Source organism: Clarias gariepinus, chromosome 15 (assembly GCF_024256425.1).
Source record: "Clarias gariepinus isolate MV-2021 ecotype Netherlands chromosome 15, CGAR_prim_01v2, whole genome shotgun sequence".
Classification (NCBI taxonomy): Eukaryota; Metazoa; Chordata; class Actinopteri; order Siluriformes; family Clariidae; genus Clarias; species Clarias gariepinus.
In genome coordinates this window covers 19,812,121-19,829,846 of record NC_071114.1, presented here as the reverse complement: position 1 = coordinate 19,829,846, position 17,726 = coordinate 19,812,121, and the positions used below count along the sequence as shown (strand labels likewise).

General features: G+C 42.4%; 1 protein-coding gene across 2 annotated transcripts in view; it reads left to right on the top strand.

The window, feature by feature from the left end:
- The window catches only part of LOC128542784 (ephrin type-B receptor 3-like), a 40,692-nt gene that overhangs the window by 9,688 nt on the left and 13,278 nt on the right, over window positions 1-17,726 (top strand). For both annotated transcript variants that reach the window (XM_053512817.1, XM_053512816.1), the window contains exons 2-4: window positions 13,085-13,149; window positions 13,384-14,056; window positions 17,212-17,367. In XM_053512817.1, the coding sequence (XP_053368792.1) occupies window positions 13,085-13,149; window positions 13,384-14,056; window positions 17,212-17,367 (894 nt within the window). The remainder of the gene's footprint in view (window positions 1-13,084; window positions 13,150-13,383; window positions 14,057-17,211; window positions 17,368-17,726) is intronic.

Sequence of the window (17,726 nt, the reverse complement as noted above, 5' to 3'; positions counted from 1 at the left end):
TGAACAGCTCAGACGAGAGACAGACAGCCTGAGCGTGAGGTGCTGAGAGCAGGACAATAGGACAGACTGGTGATTTGGGACGAAGCCGACATGCTGCAATGAGTTTAGTGAAGTCCCCGAGAGAAGGGCATATTCTCTATCTCCGATTTGGAACTCAGCCACACAGGCATCGGCATCAGTCAGACGAGTTTCATCAATCACATGCTCATCTTTCTGTCTCGCTTTCTCTCTCTCTCCCACTGTCTCTCCTTCATTTTTGTGTCCCAGCAGCTTGTTGTCGCTGCTTACTGATAAGATTTGACAGTGTGTGTGTGTGTGTGTGTGTCACCGAGTGTGTGAGAGAGAGAGAGAGAGGAAGATGTAACTTTTTATTGCCTTTTTATTGACACCTACATGATAGGTGGGTGAGCGAGCGAGTGTGTGTGTGTGTGTGTGTGTGTGTGGTTGACTCAGACAGCTGACATGTCACCAAGTCTTAGCAGAACAATGCTGATGTTCCAGTTCTAGCAGCAGTACACTGTTTCTCTGTCCCACACCGGCTGTGTCTCAAACGCAGTGTGTGAAAAAAACCTCACTCTGATAACTAACACGTGTTTGGAATGCGGGTTGAAGCAGTGTTACTGTTACACACACCAAGCGTTTTTCTTTTTCTGGCACAGCACATAGTTTTGTATTTAATTCTACTTCTATTATAGCAAATTACTACGCCTGTTTATTTATTTGTGTGAGTGTGTGTGTAGGAATTACACAGTCATACAGTTATAGTTACATTTATTGTTCACAGAACAGGTCTTTCCTGTTCTCATTCAGCTCGTAGCAGCCATTTCCTTAACCAGCATTTTTTATATTTTTTTTTCCCTGCCTCTGGAAATTAGTAGTAAAACCCATCTGAAACTGAAAACGCCTTCTGTAAATAAACACGTCCTTACAGAAATCTTAAGCACAAATGAATAAATGATTTATTTGCATAAATGGACGTGTAGCGTCTGCTGTACGAGTCCGTGTGAGCGAGCCGGTCCTATAGAAATGCTACTATACACTGGGTAACAAAAAAAAAAGTTGCGCGATCTTATTCAGTCCCCTTTAGGTGGCCAGTTCCTGTGTGAAAATTATTCCTCACACATCCATAACCACTTTCTCACAATGTGCGACCTGGAATATACCTGTGCCGCCAGGGAAGGAAAACATGATCTGACACCCTGGTCATTCAGTACGTTCATGACTTTATTTTATTGCCACATAACATTGTTGAGTCTAGACCTGACCCACTGAAGCACCTCCAGATCATACCACTGCCTCTGGAGGCTTGTGCACTATGCATGATGGGTCGTCTCATGCGCTTCCCTTCTTACCCTGATGCACCCTGGAAAAGGATTAATCTGACCTCTTCAGACCACATGTCCCTTTTCCATCCCTTCAAAGTCCAACCTTTAAACCCTTTTTTTTCTGATTAGCCTCACTAACAAGGGGTTTTCTTATGACTCCACAGCTGTTTGGTTCCAGTCCTATGAGTCACTATTATTTATATTATTTCACTATTAAACATAGCTATGGTTTTTATTCCTGATTTTTTTTTTTGTACTACGCAACTTCACCAAATGTTTAGGTGATCTCCCTTCGCGACTTTTTTCCCGACCACACAAAGTTGATACTTCAGCACTATCCTTCCAGGTTTGGCCAGCATGTTTTGACATGTACAGAACCGCTTCGGAGGACATTTTGATAGGAAGCATGTTTGGACACAACACCAGCTCTAATCTGAACAATAGGTTAATATTAGAGCGACAGGTTGTAAGTGCTCTTAGTCTCAGTTCTGCTTTGGCTGTTTTAGTGTTACAATACGAAAGAGAGAGGCTGTTGAGTTAGTGGCTGTTTACTGCAGCTCTAATGTCGGTGAGAACAGAAACTAACGCTCGGGATATTGATATACTGTAAATATATATATATAAATATATACCGATCAGCCATCACATTCTAATGTTGCAGTAGGGCCCCATTTTGCCAGGACGCTTCGAGGCATGGACTCCATCAGACCTCTGAATGTGTGCCGTAGTGTCTGGCATCAGGAAGTTAGCAGCAGGTCCGGCACATCCAATGGATGCATGCTTTGAGATTTAGATCCGGGGAATTTGGAGGCCGGATCAACAACCTTAAACGCTTTACTCATTACGCAACAAGCTGTGAAACACTTGTGTTCTGATAACATTTATAGCCAGCATTAGCTTTTTTTTCATTGATTTCTATTGCATTTGGTTTTTCTTTGAGATCGGACAACACAGGCTAGCCTTTACTTCCCCAGGGATAGATGAACCAGTGGGACGGACACTTTCCCCATCACAGTGAGAGAGAAGACAATCACGTTTTTAAACTGTTAACCTGTGTGTCATTCATTATTAAATTAAGTATTGTAACCATGGACACATCACTGTGGTTTACACACTAGATCAAGACCAGAAGACCAAACAGAAATTATTCTGGCGCTTTAATTAATACTGCGTGTTCGACTTTCTGTGTCTGATTGAACCTCCGTGTGTCGATTGTGGGCTTCCTTACTTAAATCAGATGTTCAAATTAATCCATCACACACACATATACACACTCACACACTCACACACACTTTCATTTTTTAAATGGCGATTAAATCTCCAGTGTTCTCATGCGGCCCCGTCCCAAATCGAGCCGTATAGATCGACCAACAGCTCCAGACTAATTAGCCGACCAAGTGGCGTCCGATCGAAGCAAGGTCTCATGAATAAGTAAGGGGAGCGGCAGGCTGCCTGCTTAATTAACCACGGAAGTGAATTCCGCTCCCTTGTGGCCTTCGCCCCCCACCCCTACGGAGTGTGTTTATGTGGATAGGAACGCCACCCGGCCGTCCAGCATCGATTGACGGGGCACTAAATCGAATCGGGTATCATCGCCATGCGCTTAGCCGCTAATCCCACAGGGAGAGAGGGGAAGAGAGGAGAGAGAACGATCTGCTGTCTATCTGACACTCCGCATGTAAAATAATGCAGAATATTACCCACACACACACACACACACCATCTGGTGCTGCGTTATCCGACTCCTCTGTTTGTCTGCGCTGTCTTTTCATGTCAATATGGCAGCTTTCACACCCTTCTGTGGTTTTTTCGCACTTCAGAGTCTCTGAAGGTTTTCCTGCGCTCTGTTAGAAGCCTGCACTGCATTCGGCTCCGTCCCAAATCCACAACGTCATGTCTTATTCACCGTATTAAAGCTCGATCAAGTTGCTAGAATGCACGAAACGTTTTATGGTGGTTAACTGATGTGTGCGTGTGTGTGTGTGTGTGTGTGTGTGTGTGTGTGTGTGTGTGTGGACCGTCAGGGTGTGGAAGCCCAAACCTCTGTAATTACATCAGTAGCTGCCAGACCAGCTTCATGGCTTGAGTGTGAGTGTGAGTGTGACCTGTCATTATCTCTCTACCTGCTGATTCTATTCTTCGCTTACACACACACACTGGCTCTCTTTCCTGTGAGAACCTAAGAATCTCTTTGTCCTTTGACACTTGTGCTATTCTAGTCGTATATGTTGCCCCTGTCAACACACACACACGCACACACACTATTTAGTTTATCAGTAAATGATTTACTGCATTGCTTTGACCTTCTGCTTATCACATAGTAACACCGCTTACACCTCCTCACCCCTCTCTATCTGTCTGGCTGTCTGTAAGTCTCAGTGTCTGTTTGTCCTTCTGTCTATCTCTCTCTCTCAGTCTGTCTCTCTCTGCCCCTCTTCCTGTCAATGTCTAATAAAAGCTTAAGTGAATAGAAATTAATAAATAAACACAAAGCTTACAAAAATAAAAGGTTCAATTAAAACAAAGAAGGGACTGAAAGAGAAAAAAAGGCGATATGTATGAGACGAGAACAAATGACGATGTTCCAACTGATGATGTCACAACCCGATCAATAGGCGTCTGTGATTCAACTGATGATCTCACAGATGTCCAATCAGCATCCTTGATTCGACTGATGATGTCACAGTGTGACCAATCAGCATTCTTGATTCAACAGTCTGGCCAATCAGCATCCTCGATTCAACATGGTGATCTCACAGTGCGGCCAATCAGCATCCTTAACTGATGACATCACAGTGCATGATGAATTGAGGATGACGATTACTTGCAATGTGAGATCATCAGGTGAATCAGGGCTTCTGATTGGTCACACTATGACATTATCAGTTGAATCAACGATTCTTATATCAGAATATCAGAAATTAGCTACATTTATTTTCTTTTTTAGAGAACTGAGAGCTAAAAAAAAAAGGCAAGGCAATAAACATGGGAAAGTCAGCTAGGGCACATCACAGTGCACTTCACACAAAAGTAATCCTCATTCCTGTCATTCACACTTTATTTTTTTATTTTTTTGATGAGGCACTGGAAGTCATTTAGCGCGACGTCTAACAAGTCGTCATGTAAGCGCAGCGTGAGGTTAATGAAGTGTGTGTCGATTAAATAACACTGATTTATCAGCGTCTGCCGTTCAGGACACAAGTGAAAATAGACGCGCGCACAGACATGAATAATAATAACGATTATCCTCCTCCGAGTAAACACATGATGGGTTGATGCTGTGCAGTGTGTAGCACTTGGTAGCGTTAATCAAACACTTGGAATATAAATTGAAAAACAAAATAAGACGAACCACAGACACTCGTAGACTGTTTGGACACATTCAGATTACTGCACCAGTGTGTGGTTTGAGACGCAGCCCTCAACGATATATGATCTGGACGAGGCAAAGACGTGACAAAGAATGTGTTTGTCTGGTGCTTTATGATGATGTCATAATGTTGATCTTGATTGTTTATTAGAACACAGCTTGTCTCATTCATCCCTGTATGTGTGTGTGTTTTCCTTAACAAGCTGTCATGAGAGTCAGCAGGTGAGCTAACCAATCAGCTGGAGATCGTTAACAAGGGAAGTACGGCTGGGATAATGACTCTCGAGTGCTTTATTCGAAATGAAGCTCAGCGATGGCGGAGATTACGGCTGTGTCACAAATCCAACTGTTTGATTGAAATCATCTTACGAGACAGCAGGAACATGTGGTTTGAGACAGGACACAGACTGCATGTGACAAAAAGTCGGTAGCACTGAGAGCTAATTAACTAATTAGTGTGATTGAAACAGCAGTGTGTGGGAACCAGCTCTCGGATCAAACCTGACAGGGACAGGAAGCGCGTCCTGACCCGGGTCTTTGTCTTCTAGCATTTGGGACAAAGCCGTAAAACGGACAACTTTCTAATAAGAATTCTAATTAGATGGTAAATGTAGCGTTTGGGACGGAGCCGAGGTTTGTAAAGCCTAGATAATTAAATATGTGACAGCTGTGCTTTATTGTGCATGCGCTGGGTGTGTGTGTGTGTGTGTGTGTGTGTGTATGTGTTTAAACACATTGTTGGGAAACATTGACAAATGTTCAACACTTCAGTTTTCACACCCTCACCAAGGTGTCCTCTCTCTCTCTCACACACACACACACACACACACACACATGAACACCTGGCAGCGTGTGAAGAAGCACAGAGGTGTTATAGCACCGCCATATAGTCAGTCTGTGTAAGCTGCCTATAGTGTGTGTGTGTGTGTGAGAGAGAGAGAGAGAGAGAGTGATACAAAGCCAGCAGGCTGAATCTCGGCCCTTTAATAATGCAGGAAGTGGAAGCGGAACACTTAAAAAATGGACTGTAGTAAGGATGTGTCTATCATCACTCGCGCACGCACACACATGCACGCACATGCACCTATTTTTATTTTTTATTACTGTGTTTGGTTCATGCAGGAGGAATGTCGCTGAGGGTGAGGCCTCAAGCATTGTGTGTGTGGGTGTGTGTGAGAGAGAGAGAGAGAGAAAGAGAGAGAGGTAGATCTACAGACAGGTAAACATCGGTTCCTTACCTGATCAGCCTGTATTCACACCTTGAGCTCCTGATGGTTTGTTGTAACCTCGGACTCGGTTCACACACACACACAAAACCACGCACACCTCCTAACTACTGTTCCACCACCGTCTGTGTGACCTGGGTGGGTTATGAAGCGTTATTGCCGAGATGTCGTCTCGTAGCACTTCCTGTCTGGCCAAGCAGACGGTGTCTCAGGTCACAGGAGTGAGAACATGGAGGTGAGAAGCGTTTCAACATTTGCTACTTTGCCTTGTTCCCTTTCAGGTGTGTAGGTGTGAACACTTCCTGTAAAAGCACACACACCACCTGTCCTCATGTCATCCCCCCATCCATCCCCCAACCCCCATGTGTTACAGGGCTCAGAAGTGTGAAGTCGGGGTGAACGTGTGTGTGTGTGTGTGTGTGTGTGTGTGTATGATGAGAGAAAGCTGAGAGAGAGCTGCTGAGGAGATCTTCCTGAGTTCCTGACGAGAAATTCCAAGCTTTCTCCAAGTTTTTTCCCCTAGTTTAAGATTGGAGATTTCATGTTACGACCCTTAGTTGAGTCTGTAGAAGAAATGTAGATTTTAAAAAGCAGAATGCATTGGCGTTCGCTGCAGTTTTACTCCTTCTTCCTTTCCTCCCCCTTAATGTGAGAATGAAGCTGCTGAACAAGTTACTCTGATATACACTCGTCCCCTGACTGTAAATCTGTGACCAGATGAAGGATTAGATGGGGCAGTAGGTGAAAGGATGAATAGGAATTTGACTGGATGGATGGATGGATGGGGGGGTTGAGGTCAGGTCGGTGGGTGTGTGGAGTGTGGATGGATGGGCAGATGGTTTGATGGATGAGTGATTGGATGGATGGATGATTGGATGAGTGGGTGCTTGGATGGATGAATAGATGGGTGGATAATTAGATGGATGTACCGAGGTACAGATAAATTAATTTCAACCTGAGGCAGATTTACGCCATGCAGTGAGTCACAGGATATTAATGGAATATTCTAAGTAAGCTTCAATATTAAAGTAAATAAGTAAATATTTCCTACGAAGTGAAGAACCGGATCCACTGCTGTGTGTGTGTGTGTGCACACGTGGTTTGCATGTGTGTGTGTGTGTGTGTTGCGTGTGTGTGTGAATTATACATTGGCATCATGGTGAGATTCATATCACTATGACCTTTTTTACCCCAGCATACTTCATGCAGTCTGTCTGTCTGTCTGTCTCGCTCTCGCTCTCCTGCACTAACTCACTGTTTCTGAGCTTTGGGGCATTTAAGTTATTTATACATGTTGGCTTCTCTTTATCCTGCCAGACTGGGTAGGCTGGAGGGAACCACAATAGAGAGAGAGAGAAATGAGGACAGGAAGAGTGATGTAGGAAAGATGTGGAAAGAAAGAAAAAAGAGAAATGAACGAAAGAAATAGAGAACGTATGAAAGCGGGTGAGAGCGAGAGATTAGAATGAAGATATTAATATTCATATCCTGGTTACGAGCTTGATCATACCGACACAGATCAGTGGCAGGCCTGGGTTAAGAGTGTGATCACTAAATGACACACTACAGCTTGTAAGAATGTGTGTGTGTGTGTGTGTGTGTGTGTGTGTGTGTGTGTGTAAACCCACATCACGTCATTTAGTGAAAGCCATTCATAAACACGAGGCTGAAGCTCAGCAAGTCTGTAATCTGTAATTAAAGTCATGTGACGAAACCACTGTGAATCAGATCATCTCTCTCTCTCTCTCTCTCATACACACACACACACACACACACGTATATGTTTCTGAGATCATACTGCAGATATAAATGGCAGTGTTACCTGTCATGGGACATCTGGAAGTTGTATCAAGATAAACATAAGGAATAAAACACTTAGGAAATGCTGATAATGGAAACTAATCAACAGTGCTAAGGTGTGATGGCCAGAGTTGCGTTTTCGGTCATAACGTGGTCAAGCGCTGACCCTGGACACTCCTTTCATAAAGGTGAAATAGATTTCTCCTTACCAAAATCTTCACTATATTAATGATTTGTATAATAAGTAAATAAATGCTGTATATATCATACCGGGGGTGTTCAAGTCAAACCGGGACTTCTGAATGTGCAGAATAACAGAACACAGTTACAAGAGTAAAAACTACCTGTATTTCTCTGTATGTTGCCTAACTACACTAATGCATGATCACAGAGTTTCACTAAGGGTTGGCAAGGTGGAGAGTTTGCTCAGTATGGCGGAGCCATGATTGGGCTGCTTTCTTTATGTCTAAAACCCCGGCCTCCCAGAACTCCTTTAATGTGAACAAAACATGTGGAAATTGCTTGGATTAAGGTCAGGCTGTATGTGAGATGTAGCAATAACTCCTAGCCAGGTTCCTGTAATGTGCAAGTGGTGTTGGTGCATGATTGTGTGTTAAGTTCCCAAAGACAGATGCGCCTTAAGTCCAATTTTATCAGTCGATTTTCCAAGTATCAGTCGCTCCACTGGCAGAACGCGCACATGTGCACAGGTTCCCGGCCATGTTGGTCGGGATTGTCCAAAAATCTTTGCAATATTCAATAGCTTTACTGTAGCTAAGAGTCTCATCACAGTACGTACACCTTTTCATCACGAGTCCCAGATTGATTTAGATACCTCTCGTGCTATAATAATAATAATAATATCTGCATATTGTACATGTGGAGTGTTTCCCGTACAGCTCCCTGTGAATGAGCTGTTACTATAGAAACCATAACATAGGAAAATAAGTGCATTAATATAAAGCTGTGGTTATCAGCTACATTAGTGTCATTAAGTTCATGACAGCTGATGAGAAGAGGAGCGACCCCAGAGAACAGCGCCGCAGTGTAACCGCTTCACACGCGGACTGTGAACGAGCAAGTTCTGATTTCATCATTACGGCGAATTACTGCGAGAATTTCAGACAGGAAATGAAGCTTTGATGCCACGTTTCATTTAGGATTCTGCATCAGTGAGGAATTCCTTCATCTCATCATTAATAGTGCTGAACTATTAATGAGCAGTTACGCTAACACTAGCACACTGTGATAACACACACACACACACACACACACACACACACACACGCACACTTCATGCCCTGAGAGGAAAGAACATACTGATACTGCGAAATCAGGAGCCAAGGTGCTAAACTATTAATGAGCACTTAAGCTAACACGTGAGATCACACACACATACGCACACGCACACACACACGCACACACACACACACACACACACAGATTAGATTGCCAGACAGTCTCACTGCAGGAGTCCAATTTCACTGACTGTGAAAAAAAAATCAAAGGGAAACTTTGAAAGTATGCAACAGAAATGCACTTAATGTCGAACATTTTTATTCTTTAGAGATGATTAACTAATGAATAAACAAATTTGTGCATACACACACACACATACAAAACAGAGAATTTGTAATAAGTGATCAGTTGTGTGTTCAGGCAGTTTTATAAAGCAATGTTTATGACATCATACTCTTACTGTCAGGTTTGCATGTCACTACTTAACTATGTGTGTGTATGCGTGTGTGTGTGTGTGTGTGTATGCGTGTGTGTATGCGTGTGTGCACGCGTGTGTTAACCTAAGTGCCCATTAATAGTTCAGCTTGCCAGATCCTAATTTCACAGTGTCAATGTGCCCTATCCTCTTGTGTGTGTGTGTGTGTGTGTGTGTGTGTGTGTGTGTGTGTGTGTGTGTGTGTGTGACCGAAACGGATGGTACACAGGCACCATAACAAGATGGAACACACGCACTCATATATACACTCTGATTCTTAAGCACACCTGGTACACAGACATTCCCCCGCAAGGCTCCTGGTAGTAATGCACACACACACACACACACACACACACACACACACACACACAGTGAGTTCTGTAATTAGAGTAGAGAGAGAGAGAGAGAGAGAGAGAAAAGGAAAAAGAAATAATGAAATACAGAGGAAAGAAAATAAGAGCGATGCAAGGCATACACACACACACACACACACACACACACACACACACACATACAAACACATTGTGTTTTTTGATTAAGAAATTGCTACCAAACACACAAATAACTTATTTTTGGAAAAAATAATAATAACACACAAGCGCACACTAATTGTGTGTGGGGGAAACAGTATTTTCCAGGCACAACAGCAGTGTAAGTTGTAACTGTGGTTGCCACGGTAACAGTTCTGTGTATTCTAGTTGCTGGTTGTATGACAGCCTTACCTTACATCATCATCTCTTTGATGGGCAGGTCACATGACAGTTTTAAAACACTGCCCATTTATCACGTTGATTCACTGATGATGTTGAGAAATGGAGAGTGAAACCCGAAAGAGAGGGAAAGAGAGGAAGAGAATAAGAGACAGACAGACAGACAGACAGACAGAGTCTTGATGGACACCTGTCTCTGCCTTTTTGAGATGATGGGATTTTGAGCAAGGGATTGTTTCTGTTTCAGGTTTTCTCAAAGGAAATATTTCAAAAGCCCCCCATGTCTGTCTTAACTACCCCCTCAGCCAACCCCACCCCACCCTCCCCCCTCCCCTTTCCCCAGGGCCAATAAAAGCAGTAACAAAAGCTCTAAGGGTCCAATCAGGTTAATGGCCTTTAATAGATTTAATGGAGTGTTTTCTTCTCTCACTGCTGTTGACACATCTCTGTGTAGTGTGGCCAAACACTGCTTGAGCGTGTGTGTGTGTGTGTGTGTGTGTGTGTGTCTGGGGCGTTGTTCTGTCTCTTTGCAATGTCCCAACAAAGCACAGAGAGACGGGGAAAAAAATCAATTAAGCAAAGAATAAGAAGGCGAAGTCATAGTGAGCGCCGGAGTTATCAGCTTTTAATAAAGCGGGCGTGTTTGTGTGTGTGTTTATGTGTGTGTGCACGTACATGTCAGTTAAGATGATGAGCATTAATTTAATTGTCATGGAGCACAGTGAGGACATGGAGACAGACTCCAGAGTTTAGATCCCAGAGCAAGCTTTATGTTTCCATAGAAACAATAAAGTGCATTATGGGTACTGTAAGCTGTAACTGCTGTATGCATTTTTTAAATGCTAAACAATCAAAAAGTATTATGGGCTGTCACGGTTTTGTCAGATGTTAAACACTGTGCTTTCATTCAAGACTGTGGTTTGATTTTTAGCATAACTATATGAAAGTTTTGGCATTTTTGACAGATAGGTGGATGTTTTGAATTTTGAAGTGTTAAATGTTTAGTGTTTCATATTTGATTTTTAATAGTGTTTAAAATAGATCAAGTTTTATGTTTCGTTACAGTTTAGTCTTTCATGTGTGGTGTTTGAGAAGTTGTTGTTTACAGTTTAATGTTAGATTTGGTGTTTTATGTTTCGTTACAGTTTAGTCTTCGATGTGTGGTGTTTGATGAGTTGTTGTTTACAGTTTAGTGCTCAATTTGGTGTTTCGTGTTTGGTTGCAGTTTAATCTGGTGTTTGATGTTCAGTGTTTAACAATTTACAGCATAAAAGTATTAACGTGAACATGGTAGTTTATCCAATCCCTACACTTTCTAGTGCTTGATGTTGAAATCAAATGTTTGTGGGGTTTGTTTTACCGTTTTATGTTTCAGTGTGATTGTGAGTTTTGTGACTGTTTGCGTCTTAGTATTTACTTTACCACTATTTGGTTTTCGACTAGATACAGTGTGTTTCCTGTTTGAGTGGATGTCTAATGTTTAGCATTTACAGTGCTGCCATTTGACTTCTGACAACGGTTGTTTCTAGTCTGTGCTGCTTTCTTGTCTATTGTTGGGGGATGTAGCATGTTTAGCTCATGACATTTGGTTTTGGTATTCGGTGTATTTTTGTTTGTTGTTCGGCACGGAAACTAAAACCAAGCTCGTAAAAACGTTTGGATAAAAATCTTGAACTAATCCCACCTGCCTCCGAGGCAGCCATTAAAGGCGAGTCATTAAGTCCGTAAAAATTCTTCTAGTCTTAATAATGGTGTTTTTACACACACACACACACACACACACACACACAGACAGTGTCTTTAAAAGGGTTGGTTGTTGGAACAAAGAAATATTTTAAGAGGTTTGTAACCTTAAGCAAAGTGTGTATGTGTGTGTGTGTGTGTGTGTGTGTGTGTGTGTGTGTGTGTGTCGGACACTATGACTCTCTGTTATTAGGTCTGCTCTGTCATTATCGGATTAGAGAGCATGTGTGTGTGTGTGTGTGGGAGTGTGTGTGTTTGTGTGTGTGTGCGTGTCACCATGTTTTTTTCTTTTTAATGTCTGAAGCAGATTGATAATGAGCGTGTACTCTACTCGTTTTAGTTGCATGCCACAAACACATGGATTTGGAACGTTAATCCGAGTTAGGAATTCTGGGAAGCGGAAGTTTAAAGCCGTGCGCTTGTACTCAGTGTTTGATGTTTTTACTTGCTGCCTTACAAATGCTAGTTGTACGCTCAGGCAGTTTCTGTGACCCTATATTCGCTAGCTGCACATCCTGCTTGGACATCCAGATTGACACTTGATGACATCATCAAAGTTATTTTGTTTGAGGTCTGTAAAACCTTAGGCTGGACTACTATTAACTATTAAGTGTTTAGCTGCTCTGACGATTAGTTTTGAGCTTTATTCTAGTAAAATATAGACTAGCACACAGCATATACACAGCCAGATTTAGCCAGTAACTGACTTTAGACTTTATTGCATTAAAATCATTTTTAGGGCAACAAAATGTGTGAATTTAATTGAAATGTTTCGGTATATTATATAGTCAGTTGCACTTAGGTGTGTGTATGTGCATGTGTGTGTGTGTGCATGTGTTTTGCCTCCTTGTCTAACATATAGTTAGCATGACTTTGCTGTTTTTAGGCCTCACTAGCGTAAGTGTTCACAATAGCAGAATAGAGAACAATGTAGAACGCACACACATCATTCTCTCTCCTGAACATTCTCCTGTTTTTCCACTTATGCAGAACACACACACACACACACACACACACACACACACATTATATATATATATATATACAAGAGGGCGGGGGGGTGTAGGTGCTCTGCTCAGAAGCAGGGTGGTGGTGTGGTGATCTCGAACCTTCAGATCAGTAACCTTGGCCTTCACCAATGAGTCATCACTAACCTATGCAAAGTAATTAATAGTTTATCTATTATTTGTTTACAGAAACATTAATGGACAGCAAATGGGCCACAACAGAGCTGGCATGGACCTCACATCCTGAAACAGGGGTAAGTGTCTATCTCTATGTCTGTCTACATATCTGTCTGTCTCTATATTTATCTGGACGTATGTATCTGTCTCAAACTGATGAATCCAGTATTACCCATAATGCACTGCTGTCTGTAGTGAACAGGGAGAGGGCACTGTTTCAAACACAAGCAATGTTTTTTTTTTATATTAACTCTCTCTCTCTCTCTCTCTCTTTCTCTCTCTCTCTCTCTGTCTTTCTGTCTGCACCTCAGTGGGAGGAAGTAAGTGGCTATGATGATGCCATGAACCCGATCAGAACGTACCAGGTGTGTAACATCCGTGAACAAAACCAGAACAACTGGCTGCGCACTGACTTTATTCCACGAAAGGATGTGCTGCGCGTGTACGTGGAGTTGAAGTTCACTGTGCGGGATTGTAATAGCATACCCAACATTCCCGGCTCCTGCAAAGAGACTTTTAACCTTTTCTACTATGAGTCTGACTCTGACTCTGCCACCTCCACCAGTCCGTTCTGGATGGAGAACCCGTATGTCAAAGTGGACACCATCGCTCCAGACGAGAGCTTCTCTGCACTGGAGTCAGGACGGGTCAACACTAAGATCCGCAGTTTTGGTCCACTCTCCAAAAGTGGATTCTATTTGGCGTTTCAGGACCTGGGAGCTTGCATGTCGCTCATCTCCGTACGGGTGTTTTATAAAAAGTGCTCCACTACCATTGCCAACTTCGCTGTCTTCCCTGAGACGGCAACGGGAGCTGAGGCCACGTCGCTGGTGATTGCCCCTGGGACGTGTGTCCCTAACGCTGTAGAGCTGTCCGTGCCTCTGAAGCTTTACTGCAACGGAGACGGGGAGTGGATGGTTCCTGTTGGTTCCTGCACCTGCATGGCCGGATTTGAACCTGCCACTAAAGAAAGACAGTGCCAAGGTGAGTGATATCAATACGGACAGATAAAGAAAAATAATCAAGACTTAAAGCTTTCTGAATGGTTCGTTTTGTTCAGCAGAAGGGTGTTTACATGGATTTCAGGGTTAAAACGGGTTGCTGAAGAACCGTAAGTGTGTGGCAGTGAGACATGCCTTACATACTAAATTATTTTCTAACAGTGCAGTCCTGTCTTTATAACTGCATATTATGTTAGAGGGGTGAGGCTTTTTTTACACAGGAGACTCAGGTAGTTAGGCTCAATCTGAGCGGAACGAGGGAATGAATAAGTAAGCGACAGGGAGGGAGAAAGAGAAGGTGAGAAAGATGAAGGTTAAAAAAATGATGGAAATCACAATGAGGTGAATGTAAGTGAAAACCACGGTTACTCGAAAGGTCAAAGGGAGTGATCCGGTGAAAGCGTTAACCCTTATTCCTCCGTTCTGGTCAAAATGACTTTATTAAGTGTTTCGAAGAATTCTCACATCGGTTGCAGGAATTTTGACGAGGGATGTCCACTTACCCGACGTTCCTTAAATAGGGGGCAGGGATTAGGAGTACTGTTTATGTACAATGTGGATAAGAACACAACTAATCTTTAAGTATTTCGTGCTGGTGTTTAGGGGTTGAACTAGAAGTGCTGCTCAGTGCTGATTGGTTATCCAGACGAACACTGATTTAAAAAATATCAAAACCGTCGGGTTGGTTCTGATTCATTTTAAACAGTTAAATGTTAAACCTTAAATCATGTCCAGTTGCAAATCATCATCCTTAAATGCACACTCAGCTGCAACAGTTGTTCTTTTCAGGTTGAATTTTCCCACTTTGTAAACAACATTACAGTGCTGCTTTTATTTCTGGTTCTTCATCATTTTTTTGACTAAATTTTTTTGACTTCGGAAACTTTCTAATTTTATATCGGTGTACTTTCTTGGTCATGTTTTTTCTCATCTTTTCATTATGAACTCTTCTCCCGCTTAATACTGATGCGTTTGTTTTGACTGTTGTCATGGAAACCGCTTCGGATGCCATAAAAGTGAGCGGGGGAAAAAAAACCTTTGGTTCCTGTGGTTCATCTTTTTAAACGTTTGGTTCTTCTGGATCCTGTTTGTACAAATGCAGTGAAAAAAAAACTGCCTTTGACATAGTGGGAAAATGAATTGCAAGGAAATTTAAGGTGATGTTAAGTAAGCTGCATACACTACATTAGGGTTAATGCAATGAGGGAACATTAGCGGGGACTGCGGCTCCGAGTTTAAAACCTCATTTATTCTCTCGGAACAGCTGAAGGTGAAACCGGCCGGAGACCGAAGCTGATAAACTCTCACTAATCAAACAAGCAGAGAGGAAAAGAGGAATAAATCTGTCCTTCTCACGCGCTCTCTCTCCATCTCTCCTTATCTCACTGTTGCTCTCTCATTCCCACATTAATCTTTAGTCATGTTAACACTCGACTGAGCAACAGCGAGACGCTGCCATGAATATTAAATCTACGTGATTCTTTATTCAGCTTTTACTTTATTTACTTCTGCTTTCAAACATCTGTTTGTTAAAAAGGAACAGGAAAATTCTCTCACCCTTCCTCTCTCAGGCTGTCTATTAGTTACTGTCTTTCTCTCTGTTTGACTGTCTGTCTCTCCATTCATCTCTGTCAGACTGTCTGTCTTTCTGTCTGTCTATCTATCTATCTCTGTTGCTGTCACTTTTATCCTAATTCCGTCTGTATATTTGTCTGTCTTTCTGACTATCTGTGTCTCCATCTGTCTTTGCGTCTCTCTGTCTGTCTGTTTTTATCTGTCCTTGCCTCTATCTGCCCCCTCTCTGTTTATCTATCTATCTGTTTCTCTGACTGTGTCTCATCTGTTTTTCAGTCTGTCTGTCCTTCTCTCTCACACTTCTATCCTGTGTATGTCTTTATGTGTCTCTGACTATCTGTCTGTGTCTTTCTATCAGTCTCACAGTCTCTCTGACTGTGTATCTTCTCTCTCTCTCTCTCTCTCTCTCTCTCAAGATTTAAAATTCAAAGGTGCTTCACTGGCTTGACAAATATGTACATGTGTATTAATCATATTAAAATTGACCAATAAAACAACTAAAAAGTAGTAATTAAAGTGATAGAAAAAAAAGGGAATAATATAATATAAGACAATAATAATAATAAATAAAAAGACCACACCTTTTTAGCTCTTCAGTCAAAGATAAAGTGACACTCGTGCAAACCTCTCTCTCTCTCTCTCTCTCCAAGGTGTCATATCAGTGCAGCTTAAAGAAATGAAAAAGAACTTGTGGAAAACACCTAGCTTACTTCCAGAGTGAAAAAAACCCTCCATTTTTATCCTCTTCAGGGTTTTTATCGATCGTTCTGAGCTGAGAAATGAAAGCAGGAGGAACTCAGTAGACTCAGTAGAAAGTGTGTTAACTCTCAGCCTTGAAGCTGCTTGAACCTCTGATTAATGGATGAACAAACAGGAGCACTGCTAACACTGTTAGCTTTAGGCGCTAATGGGGTGTAGGAGCTTGTGCTAATGCGTTATTCTGTCGACTCCGAAAGTCAGGAATCACAGACGGGGGGTTTAAAAACCTCACACACCAGTAATGTTATTAGGCTTCGATGCTAATGGAGCATTTTGCTAATATGACACACAGCCAGGTCTAAAAGCGTGTTTAAACAGTTTACAGTTTTTTTCTCACAGTAACGCCTTAAATATTCCTGCCTCAAAGCCTCTATAAAAGCTGGGAGCTCGGAATCATGATAACAAACACGGCTAATCAGGCTAGCGTTTACTGTCAGCGGCGAAAAAATGCCCGATTTATACGCAGTCAGGTTAATAAAGACGTGTGTGTTATTATTCATGTACAGTGATTCTTGTGTTTCAGAGCAGACCTTTGGACTCTGAGTGTGTAGTGGTGTTTTTTCAGAAGCAGACATGAAGATAAAGATGAAAGGGGTTTTATCAGAAACTCATAAACGCTGCTGCTAATAAAAGCACCGCCTTTATAAAGCAGAAAATCATTAACGTTTAGGTTTCTTTGACAGAGTGTTCTGATTAGAAATTTCTCCCACACACACACACAATGCACAAATAAAGCAGTTAAGTTGTAGCTAGGTCATGTGCATGTTTGTTAACTCTTTCGTTTGTGTGTGTGTGTGTGTGTAGCATGCAGTCCTGGTCTGTTTAAGTGGAAGCAGGGCGAAGGGCCGTGTACCCCGTGTCCTCCAAACAGTCGCTCCATTTCTGCAGCTTCATCCATCTGCAGCTGCAGGAATGGATTCTACCGAGCCGACAGTGACACGCCTGAAACAGCATGCACCGGTAAGTACACACACACACACACACACCACACACACACACACACACACATATGCAAAGCCACGCAGTGGATTCTCACTGTGGAAGATTTATAAGGCTCCTCTACTAAAACTTAATTAGCCGTGTGGTTATTTGCACACATACACACACACACACACACTCACATTCACACACACACACACACTTAAGTAGTATAAATGCAGCCATAAAGCAACACTTAAGCAGTATAAATGCAGCTATAAACCTCAGTAACACAATCAGAGGACGAGCGTACCCCACTGCAGCACAGCACACACACTGACACTTTCTATTCTCCGAACATATGTTGCTCTGTCTGTCTGTCTGTCTCACACACACTCGCT